The 11,927-nt window shown below is 41.0% G+C and overlaps 1 protein-coding gene across 1 annotated transcript in view; it reads left to right on the top strand.

Annotated features, from left to right (window-relative positions):
• Positions 1 to 11,927, top strand: part of MACF1 (microtubule-actin crosslinking factor 1) — a 459,246-nt gene that overhangs the window by 186,333 nt on the left and 260,986 nt on the right. Inside the window, exon 4 of the mRNA XM_011977683.1 lies at positions 10,210 to 10,299. Coding sequence (XP_011833073.1) covers positions 10,210 to 10,299 — 90 coding nt within the window. The remainder of the gene's footprint in view (positions 1 to 10,209; positions 10,300 to 11,927) is intronic.

Raw genomic sequence — 11,927 nt, 5'->3', positions numbered from 1 at the left:
TCCTTCCTTCCTTCCTTCCTTCCTTCCTTCCTTCCTTCCTTCCTTCCTTCCTTCCATCTGTCCATCCGTCCGTCCATCCGTCTTTCTTTCTGTCTTTCTGTTTCAAGAGACAAGGTCTCCCTATGTTCCCTAGGCTGGTCTCAAACTCCTGTGCTCAAGGAATCTTCCTACTTTGGCCTCCCCAAGTGCTAGGATTACAGGCGTGAGCCACCACACCTGGCCCACTTAAAATTTCTCTATTTCTGTTTGAGACTCTCTAGTTGAATACAGGGTAGCACTGATTCCAGGTATTCTCTCCTATACAGCCTCTGTTTTGGCTACATGAGTCAATTCACTGACTCCCTAATCACTGGGTGGAACTTCATACCTTTTTGCTTATTCATGTCTGTGGGAAATATCAGAATGAGACTGGCAGTGTAGTTTAAGAAATTGACAAAGTGTAGTGCTGGTTAGATGCTGAGGAAAGGAGTGTTGCCTTTGTTGCCTATGTGTGACTATATGATAGTGGTTTGTGGCTGTCTTTGCCTGGACCTGATTTTTTTAGGGCTTAATTTCACTCTAAATGCTTGTCAGGCCTACATTTGGGCCTACATTTGGACTTGGGCTTTACTCTGGATTTTCTATTCCCTATGCTTAAGTGCCTGCCTATGAAAGTAAAGCTACGTTTTGTGGATTTTATTTTATTTTTTTGAGACGGAGTTTTGCTCTTTGCCCAGGCTGGCGTGCAATGGCGCTCACTGCAACTTCTGCCACCCGGGTTCAAGTGATTCTCCTGCCTCAGCCTCCCAAGTAGCTGGGATTACAGGCATGTACCACCACGCCTGGCTAATTTTGTGTTTTTAGTAGAGATGGGGTTTCTTCGTGTTGGTCAGGCTGGTCTTGAATTCCTGACCTCAGGTGATCCGCCCACCTTGGCCTCCCAAAGTGCTGGGATTACAGGCATGAACCACCACGCCCAGCCTGTGGATTTTAGAATCATCCACATTCTTAGAGAAGCTGTTAATCCGGGTTGACCAGTACCACTGTTAGATTCCTCACAATTTAGGGAATTCTCAAAACAGAGATATGATAAAAATTCTTACATGCAAAGAACCTCACACTTTGTTCCCCTCCCACCCCCGCTCTCAAACAGGGATTCCCAGCTGCTACTTTTATTCCCTGCATTTAAGCATAGTTCTTTCCAGAGTAAAGAAGTCTAGGACAACTATAATCTTTTTTTTTTTTTTAGTGTTGGGCTTTTCCTTGAAGACAGATTTGGCCAATGAATCAATATGGGTTTCAGTTTTTACAGTTTGGAGATTTGCCATTCAGAAATCTATCTGAAATTACTAGGCTCACTTTCCCTTTCCCTGTATCTTTTAATAAGTGTAGGAGAGAGTAAATAACATGCTTTTCTCTTTAAAACTTTCTCCTCTGACCTATATATTGCTCTTCAACATAGTCTGAGTCAAGGAAATTGGGCTGCTTACATTTCCTTTTAATTGTTTAGAGGAGAGGTTTCTAGATCAAGTTTTTGGCAGGTGTCAATACTATGAGGCCAGGCGCAGTGGCTCACACCTGTAATATCAGCACTTTGGGAGGCCAAGGTGGGTGGATCACTTGACGTCAGGTGTTCGAGACCAGCCTTACTGACATGGTGAAACCCCGTCTCTACTAAAAATGCAAAAATTAGCTGGGTGTGGTGACGCATGCCTGTAATACCAGCTATTTGGGAGGCTGAGGCAAGAGAATCGCTTGAACCCGGGAGGCAGAGGTTTTAGTGAGCTGAGATCACACCACTGTACTCCAGCCTGGGTGACAGAGCGAGACTCCATCTCAAAAAAAAAAAAAAGGATACTATGTGACAACCCTTGGTCTTTTTTGTGTATGTATGGATGTATGGTGGGGAGGAGGGTACTCTTATTGTTTAAAGTTGTTGATAATCTGTCATTTTGACCCTCCAAGCATCATAGAAGCCTTGTTAGGGGAGTCAGGGGACAATGTTCTAGTCTCAGCTCTGATACTTTCCAGCTAAATGATCTTACACAAGTTATTTAGCTTCTCTAGGCAATGGTTTTCTCATCTGTAAACTAAAGGTATTAGAGTTAAGTAATCTTTAAAGTCCCTTTGAGCTCAGATTAGGATTCCAAGCACTGAAGTGTAATTTATTCCCTTTGTTAAAGTCACTCAGAAATTGAGGAAAGCTGTTTATTTTTTCATAGCTTTAAGTTAATCTTTAAAAAATGGAGACCGGGTACAGTGACTCATGTCTGTAATCCCAGCACTTTGGGAGGCTGAGGTGGGTGGATCACTTGAGGCAAGGAGTTCAAGACCAGCCTGGCCAACATGGCGAAACCTTGTCTCTATTAAAGATACAAAAAAAATTAGCTGGGCATAGCGGCATGAGCTTTTAGTCCCAGCTACTCGGGAGGCTGAGGCAGGAGATTCACTTGAACCCAGGAGGCAGATATTGTAGTGAGCTGATATTGTACCACTGCACGCCAGCCTGAGCAACAGAGTGAGACTCTGTCTCAAAAAAAAAAAAAAAAAAAAAAGCAGACAGCAGAGCCCTCCTTGGCTTATTAATGCTTGGGCATTGGGGAGGATTGGACTTGGTCTCTCAAAATCTAATTATTCACTAATTTTAAGAAATCACTTTATGGCTGGGTGTGATGGATCAAGCCTGTAATCCCAGCACTTCAGGAGGCTGAGGCTGGCAGCTGGAGGCCAGGAGTTTGAGACTAGCTTGGGCAACATGGCAAAACCCCATCTCTATAAAGAATAGAAAAAAACTAGCCAGGCATGGTTGTGTGTGCCTTGGGAGACTGAGGTGAGAGGATCACCTGAGCCCAGGAAATCGAGGCTACAGTGAACTGTGATCATGCCACTGCACTGTAGCCTGGGCGATGGAAGTGAGACCCTATCTCCAAAAAAAAAAAAAAAGAAAGAAACAACAACAAAAAAAAACTTTATGGCCAGGGACAGTGGCCCACACCTGTAATCCCAACGCCTTGGGAGGCTGAGGTGAGAGGATCTCTTGAGGCCAGGAGTTTGAGACCAGCCTGGGTAATGTACTGAGACACCATCTTGCCCCCGCAACCCCTGTCTCTATGAACATTCATTTACAAGTTTTTGTCTGGACATATATTTTCAGTTCTCTTTAATTACATACCTAGGTGCACAACTGGTGGATCGTATGGTGACTTGTGTTTAACGTGTTAGTAACCATCGCATTATCTTCTAAAGCAAGTGCACTTTTTTACATCCCCACCAGCAATGGATGAGGGTTCTAGTTTCTCTGCATTTTTGCTAACGCTTATTATCTGTCTTTTATAGTATAGACATCCTAGAGAGCGTGAATCACTGCAGTTTTGATTTATATTTTCCTTATGACTAATGATGTTGAACATCTTTTCAGGTGTTTATTAGCCATTTATATATCTTCGTTGGAGACATTTACTAATTTTGACAATGATTTTCTCAGAGTGTGCAAACAGGCAAGGTCCTGAATAATTGCAGTTTTTTACTCATTTATTGACAGAACATTATAATTATTTGTTAGAAAGAAGCATCCATGTGGATGATTCTTGAACAATCTTGCTTCAGTTGGGTGCTTTTAAAACTTTTTCTTTTTTTGAGACAGGCTCTCACTCTGTTGCAGTGGTGTGATAATAGCTCCCTGCAGCTTCAGTCAGCTGGGCTCAAGCAACCCTCCCACCTCAGACTCCTGAATAGCTGGGACTATAGGCATGCACCACCACACCTGGCTAACTTTTAAAATTTTTTGTTGAGATGGAGTCTCACTGTGTTGCCCCAACTGGTCTCAAACTCCTGGGCTCAAATAATCTTCCCAAAGTGCTCAATAACATGCTTGAGCCACCGTACCTGGCCTTCTGAAATTTTGTTGCTTAGTTCACTGGTCATTTTCCTAAGAGATTTGTGGAAAACTTCACAGGCAAACTAGTATGAGCAGAAGAGATGAGGATTTTAGGATGAGATAGATCTGGATTTGATCAGCCTGGCAATTTAGTAGATGTGTGATTGGGGGATGTTAATTGAGCCCTCCAAATCCTATCTCTGTGCCCGAAAAATTCCTGACACAGAAGCACCCAGTAAATGTTAGCTAATTCTTTACCCTTCTTTAGGTAGAGCTGTGTCTAGTATGCTTTAGAAACAAACTGTTGTTTTCTGTTGTTGACAATTTTCCAGGCAAGGGAAAAAAAAATCTCTTTGCATTCTCCTCTCCCATTACCTCTCTCTGTATCTCTTCAATAGTTCTATTTATTTTCTATTAAAAACTTTTTTTGCAGGGGACAGAGTCTCACTCTGTTGCCCAGGGAGGAGTGCAGTGGCACAATCTCGGCTCACTGCAACGTCTCCCTCCTGAGTTCAAGCAGTTCTCCTGTCTCAGCCTCCTGAGTAGCTAGAATGTAAGGAGTGCCTCACCATACCCGGCTAAGTTTTGTATTTTTATTTATTTATTTTTTGAGATGGAGTTGTGAACTGTAGCCCAAATTGGAGTGCAGTGTTGTGATCTCGGCTCGATGCAACCTCTGCCTCCCAGGTTCAAGTGATTTTCCTGTCTTAGCCTCCTAAGTAGCTGGGACTACAGGCGTGCCACCATGCCTGGCTAAGTTTTGTATTTTTATTTATTTATTTTTTGAGATGGAGTTGTGAACTGTAGCCCAAATTGGAGTGCAGTGTTGTGATCTCGGCTCGATGCAACCTCTGCCTCCCAGGTTCAAGTGATTTTCCTGTCTTAGCCTCCTAAGTAGCTGGGACTACAGGTGCCCACCACCACACCCAGCTAATTTTTTGTATTTTTAGTAGAGACAGGGTTTCACTATGTTGGCCAGGCCGACCTCCAACTCTTGACCTCATGATCTACCCACCTTGGCCGCCCAAAGTGCTAGGAGTACAGATGTGAGCCACCACACCCGGCCAATTTTTTTTTTTTTTTTTTTTTTTTTTTTGAGACCGAGTCTCACTTTGTTGCCCAGGCTGAAGTGCAGTGGCGCCATCTTGGCTTACTGCCACCTGCGCCTCCTGGGTTCAAGTGAATTCTCCTACCTCAGCCTCCCCAATAGCTAGGATTATAGGCGCATGCCACCACGCCCAGCTAATTTTTGTATTTTTAGTAGAGACAAGGTTTTGCCGTATTCGCCAGGCTGGTCTCAAACTCCTGACCTCAGGTGATCCATCTGCCTCCGCTTCCCAAAGTGCTGGAATTACAGGCGTGAGCCACCACGTCCTGCCAATTTTTGTATTTTTAGTAGAGAGGGAGTTTCACCATGTTGGTCAGGGTGGTCTCCAACTCCTGATCTCAGGTGATCTACCTGCCTCGACCTCCCAAAGTGATGGGATTACAGGGATGAGCCACTGTGCCTGGCCAATAGTTTTATTTTTATAGTTATTTGGTTACTGTAGTCAGATAAAGACTGAGAAGGCATAATAAGCTAGTTCTCATCTAAATTTCTTATAATATATACAAGTTTTGCTATCACAGGTATAACACATAATCAGAATTTTGAGAAACATTAGGGCCTTAGTGTGAAATTAACTTTACATTTTAAGTTGCCTCCTTTGTCTTTTCAGTACTCTGTGGTGTTTAATATCTGTTGATAAGATGACCTCACTTGGTCCTCAAGACCAACTGCAATTTGTTTATTATTATTATTATTATTATTTTTGAGGTGGAGTCTTGCTCTGTTGCCCAGGCTGGAATGCAGTGGTGCGATCTTGGCTTGCTGCAACCTGTGCGATTCTCATGCCTCAGCCTCCTGAGTAGCTGGGACTACAGGCATGTGCCACCATGCACAACTTTTTTGTATTTTTAGTGGAGATGGGGTTTTGTCATGTTGGCCAGGCTTGTCTCAAACTCCCAACCTCAGGTGATCTCCCAGCCTTGGCCTCCCAAATTGCTGGTATTACAGGTGTGAGCCACTGCGCCTAGCAACCACAATTTATTTAAATATTTATTCAGGCTGGGAGTGGTAGCTCACGCCTGTAATCCCAACACTTTGGGAGGCTGAAGTGGGAGGATTGTTTGTGGCCAGGAGTTTGAGACCAGCCTGGGCAACATGGCAAGACTGTGTCTCAATCAGTCAATCAATATTTATTCATTTATTTATTTATTCGTTCAATGTCCTCACCTGATTTTTATTTCCTGTGTTCAGATCTTATCTATCAAAAATAAATCCCTCATTTAACTTAGTTGTCCCTTCTCTTCTTAAGCCTTAATGTCAAGTATGTAATATTTTCTGACTTTTTAAAAAACCTACCATTAATTTTAATCTGATTTTCACTCTACTACTCTCTTGAGAAATAGTCTCACAAAAGCACTTTATTTGTAGGAAAGTTAAAAAACTTTCTTAGTCCTTATCCTCATTGACTTCTGCTGTAGTATTTGATACTGGTGATCATTCCTATCTTGATTACACTTCTTACATTTTTGCTTACCTCTTTCACTGTTACTGTTTTGTTTTGTCTTTTTCTTCTGTCCTTTGTTGATTGCTTTTCCATCTCCTGCCTTCTAATTTTGGCTATTCCCTAAGGCTCAGTCCTTAGCACTCTGCTCTTCTATCTTACTCCTAATCCAGAAAGCCCGTTTCCCGTGTCTTTAGCTAGCACCTCTGTGCATGTGACATCTAAACTTAAGTTCTCAGCTGATCCAAACTGAATTCTGGTGTTTCCAGCTGCTTCAAAAACATTTCCATTTGCAACTCCTTTGCTGCCATTTTAAATTCAACATATTTAAAATTGAATTTGTCAAATCCACTGCCTTTTTAACAAACCTCATGACCTACCTATTTCTGTTAATGGTGCACTACTGTTGTTCCACACTGCAAGCTTGAAACCTTGAATCTATTTGAGGGAGGGGTTTTTGTTTTTGTTTTTGAGACAAAGTTTCACTCTTATTGCCCAGGCTGGAGTACAGTGGTGTGATCTTGGCTCACTGCAACCTCTGCCTCCTGGGTTCAAGCGATTCTCCTGCCTCAGCCTTCTGAGTAGCTGGGATTACAGGCGCCCATGACCATACCGGCTAATTTTTTGTATTTTTAGTAGAGACGGGGTTTCACCATGTTGGCTAGACTGGTCTCGAACTCCTGACCTCAGGTGATCCACCTGCCTCCGCCTCCCAGAGTGCTGAGATTACAGGTGTGAGAGGGAGGGGTTTTGAAATCTTGGAGCCCCTGGTGTGCTAGAGCCAGCTTATGGACTCATGAGAGCCAAATGTTAAATTTTCAGCAATTTTGTGAGCTGGTTGCTAAACACAGCTTCATTTTTTTTTTTTTTTTTTTTTTTTTTTTTTTTTTTTTTTTTTTGAGACTGACTCTTGCTCTGTTGCCCAAACTGGAGTGCAGTGGCGTGATCTTGGCTCACTGCAACCTCTGCCTCTGAGGTTCAAGGGATTCTCCTGTCTCAGCCTCCTGAGTAGCTGGGATTACAGGCGCATACCACCATGCCTGGCTAATTTTTGCATTTTTAGTAGAGGCAGGGTTTCACCATGTTGGCCAGGCTGGTCTTGAACTCCTGACCTCAGGTGATCCTCCCGCCTCAGCCTCCCAAAGTGCTGGGATTACAAGTGTGAGCCACTGTGCCCAGCCACAGCTATTATTAAAAATTAAACTATGTAAACATACAATTAAATAAATTATATTTAAAATAAACATAATAAATTCTCAAAGCTGTTCATTTCATAATTATTTTGCTGCATGTTAGTATTGTCTGTGCTCTTGAGGTTATGTCTGTTGTGTCTCTGTGATGGAAATACTATACATAATGGTGTGCTACTGTACATTTCTTCCCAACATTGCATTTAGTGATATTATATTAGTAGCTTGAAATTGGTTGTATTGGGAATATTTACATCATGGAAATCAGCAAATTCTACAACTCTGAGTTAGATGTCTTGTTTTGTTTATTGTTTAGACTTAGTGATGGAGAAAATGTTAATATTGCAGATTAAACTTACAAGTGTGGGCCGGGCGCAGTGGCTTACGCCTGTAATCCCAGCACTTTGGGAGGCCGAGGCAGGTGGATCACGAGGTCAGGAGATTGAGGCCAACATGGTGAAACCCCATCTGTACTAAAAATACAAAAATTAGCTGGGTGTGGTGGTGCGCACCTGTAATCCCAGCTACTCAGGAGGTTGAGGCAGGAGAATCACTTGAACCCAGAAGGCAGAGGTTGCAGTGAGCCAAGATTGTGCCACTGTACTCCAGCCTAGTGACAGACCAAGACTCCGTCTCAAAAAATATATATATTCTTTCAATTTTTAAAACTATGTTCCAGTTCATCATGAACCGTCTTCCCCAGTTGTATAATGTACCTGTCACCTTCTTATTTCTTTACACACATACCTTGCATATGTCCATCTCTGTGCCTAGTCTTATGTGGTTTTTCCATCTTCTTTCTACTAAAACATTTGCTAATTCTCCAAGTCCTATTTCTTCAAGGAAGTCTTTGCAGATGTTTCCATTCTTTATCTTGTCCAGTTTCCATTCTTATCCTACTTTGTTTCTTTTTCCTTTTTTTCCTTTTTTTTTTTTTTGGAGACAGGGTTAAAAAAGAAACCCCTCATTACAAAAGGGTCTTGGTTTGTCACTCAGGCTGGAGTGCACTGGTGCGATGATACCTCACTGCAGCCTTGAGCCTTGAATTCCTGGGCTCAAGCAGTCCTCCTGCCCTAGCCTCCCAAAGCACTGGTATTACAGGTGTGAGCCACTGCACCTGGCCTCCCCCTCTACTTTCAGAGCTACTTTGAATATTATAATTGGAAAGGACTTTAGTTTTCCACTCAAATGTGAAAATCTCCAAATCCCAGCCTCTACTCAAAAAATTATAGTAACTGAAATTCTACTACTTCTGAAAGTAGCCCTTTCTAATGTTGTCTGGAAAATTAATATATTAAAAATCAGTCTTCCTTATAATTTCTGCAAGCCTTCCCATTCTGTGTTGTGAACTCACTTTTTTTTTTTTTTTTTTGAGACAGGGTCTTGTTCTGTCGCCTATGCTGGAGTATAGCCAACTGTGATCATAGCTCACTGCAGCCTTGATTTCCTGGGCTCAAGTGATCCTCCCACCTCAGCTTCCTGAGTAGCTGGGACCATAGGCATAAACCACCATGCCTGGCCTTTTTTTTTTTTTGTAGAGAAGTGGTCTCCCCACGTTGCCCAGGCTGATCTTGAACTGCTAGGCTCGTCTCAAACTCCTAGGGTCGAGGGATCCTCCTGCCTTGGCCTCCTAACGTACTGGGATTGCAGGCACAAGCCACTGCACCTGGCAATGAGTATCACTTAATGAAGTTGTCACTAGACTGGGACTGAATCAGAAATCCGATTGCCACTTAACTTATAGCTAAGTGACCATAACATCTCAGAACCTTAGCTTCCTTCGTTTCTTTTACTTCACAAGGTAGTTGTTTGGATTAAATAAATAAAATGAGATGATGGCTGATTATAAAGCATAGTAGTTAATGGCAAAGACTAAAATCAGACCAAACTGAGGCCGGTTTTTCCACTTGGTGACCTCGGGCAAGTTACTTAACCTCTTTGTGCCTTATTTCCTCACGTGTAAAATAGAAATGATAATAATACTTACCTTAGAGATGTGAGAGATGGATAACATATTAAACATTTAGTACCATGTTTGGTATTAATCATACTTTCTCCCAAAGTGAGATCTGTTTTTCCATAGTTTCAATTTTAAAGTTAATTCAAATTTCCCACAAAGAAAATTATTCTCAAATTCACTATTAGAAATATTTGGTAAGAGTAGGGTTAAATTAGAAGTACACCCCAGGAAACATTGGGTACCTAGCATTTAGTTTCTTTTGCAGCACTCTGGAGGGCTTTTCTGCCTCTGGCTGGACTCATCTACCCATCATTTGCCATGCTATTACATTTTGGCTAATAGTAATTCCTGAGGTGTCTCAGGATAATTAAGACTCCCCATCTTCTTGTCCAAACTTTCTAGGACATTGTTGCATGTTGGTTAGAGTGTGTAATAGATCTGGAATCAATTTAAAAAACACACACGTTTCTGGTAAAGTATTATCATTTCACGTGTATTTTACTCCAATCTGAAGCTTTCTGAATTTTATTATTTAATTGTTCTTCCACTTTTAAATTCTTTAATTTGTGTTTACCTAGAACCAGAGATTTTTATGTGGATAGTATAATAATTCAATATCAAATAAAAATCTGTCTGTTTCACTCTCATTCACAGGTCCGCAAGCACATCAATGATCTTTATGAAGATCTGCGGGATGGCCATAACCTGATCTCTCTGTTGGAGGTCCTCTCAGGCATCAAACTGGTGAGCTTCTCCTAATGAATGGCCTCACAATTGTGGCCCCACAAATGACATATTTGTCTATCTCGTTGAGTGCGAGGGCAGCAGCCATCACTGCTTCATCTATTAGGTGGGAGGAAGAAGTAGAAGGAAATGTTAGTGGACTTTATTTCTAATTCAGAATTTACAAATTATATAATTTAAATTGATGTATTATATGTTCTTATTTCTTGATGAAGTGAGGAATTAGTTATATTCCTTTTTATATCTGCATGTTTTTGCATTACTTTTTCTTTATTTTCTAGATACTAATATTTCAGAAACAGCAGATTCATGTTTAAAGGTTTTTTTAAATTAGGTGTATTTTTCTTCCTAGAACTCTAGTCTGTAGAGACGCCTCTCATTTTCCAATCTATTATGAATTTTTTAAATTTTATGTATTCATAAAATTTAGCTAAAGACATGAAGTTTACATTTAAAAGCCCAGGTGTTTGAAGTTATTTTTTTCCCAAATCATCTCACTTTCTCCCTTCTGTGATTCATTGAGTCTCACAGATTTGGAGAGCTGCCAAAGTTGTTGTCTGAGTGTAGGCCTGGATATAGAACATCTGGGCTCCTTAAATAATTAATAGGCCTGCTTCTTCCCAAAATGTTTTAACATTGATTATGGGAAACACCTACATATCTGAGGGCAAATCCTGTCTGAGCTTCTTGTCTTGCCAAATGATGGTTCTTCTACTTGCTTTCAGGGATGGAAATCACCCACTTGTAGGCCTACTGTTTTCTATATTTGAGCCTAATGGGAGCAGGTGATTCCATGTGGTTCATATTCTTTCTCTCATGCCATAGACAACATAATTTTCATTTAGAAAAGTCCAGGGTTGAATACTGGAAATATCTGGAGAAATAGAGAACTGAAGAGATGTATAGCTCAAGTAGTCTGTGAAGAGCAGCCCGCTCCCTGCCTTTCTTAGTCATTGTTGGTTGTGTTTAAGTAACAGAATTTGGCACATTTGATTTTACTGCTTAAATGATATTCAGCTCCTTCTAGGACTGGGGCTTGGCTTCCCCTGGGCCCTTTGTTTTGGTTTTGTATCTTTTTTTTGCCTTGCAGTAGAATTAATTATATATTTTTTAATGGCCTAAAATTGACAGAAGCTTTTATTAGCATAGCCGGCACATTTAATTTCTAGTTCTTGCTCTCTGGCTCACATTTATAAATCTAATAAGTAATCAGAATTTTACTTTCATTGTGCTGGACTTTATTCTTCACCACTCACAAAGTTATATTTTGGGCAATGTGTCTGGTACATTTAATGAATTTGTAATAATTTGCTATTGAAAAGTGATCTCTTTTGGTTGTATTGCTTATGTAATAAGTTGAAACTACTTCAATCTAATTTCTTTTCCTAACCTTTGAAAACCTTTAGGTGTTTGTGGAGATACTGATAGGATATCATCTCTTCACCGAAAAACCATCCAGATATCTCTCTGACAGTTATTCTCACCATGTTTTTTCCCATAGTTGACTTAGGAAAGCAGAGAGGGTAGGAGGCCAAGGAGAATTGAAGATGTGTTTCATCATAAGAAGTGTTCAATGTAACCATCTGCTCTGATTTTGATTTAGTTTTATGTCTTTTTCAGAGGTGGGA

Source organism: Mandrillus leucophaeus, unplaced genomic scaffold (assembly GCF_000951045.1).
Source record: "Mandrillus leucophaeus isolate KB7577 unplaced genomic scaffold, Mleu.le_1.0 Scaffold182, whole genome shotgun sequence".
In the NCBI taxonomy this organism is placed as follows: Eukaryota; Metazoa; Chordata; class Mammalia; order Primates; family Cercopithecidae; genus Mandrillus; species Mandrillus leucophaeus.
Note: the sequence above shows the minus strand (reverse complement) of the source record. Positions and strands in the feature narration are given on the sequence as shown.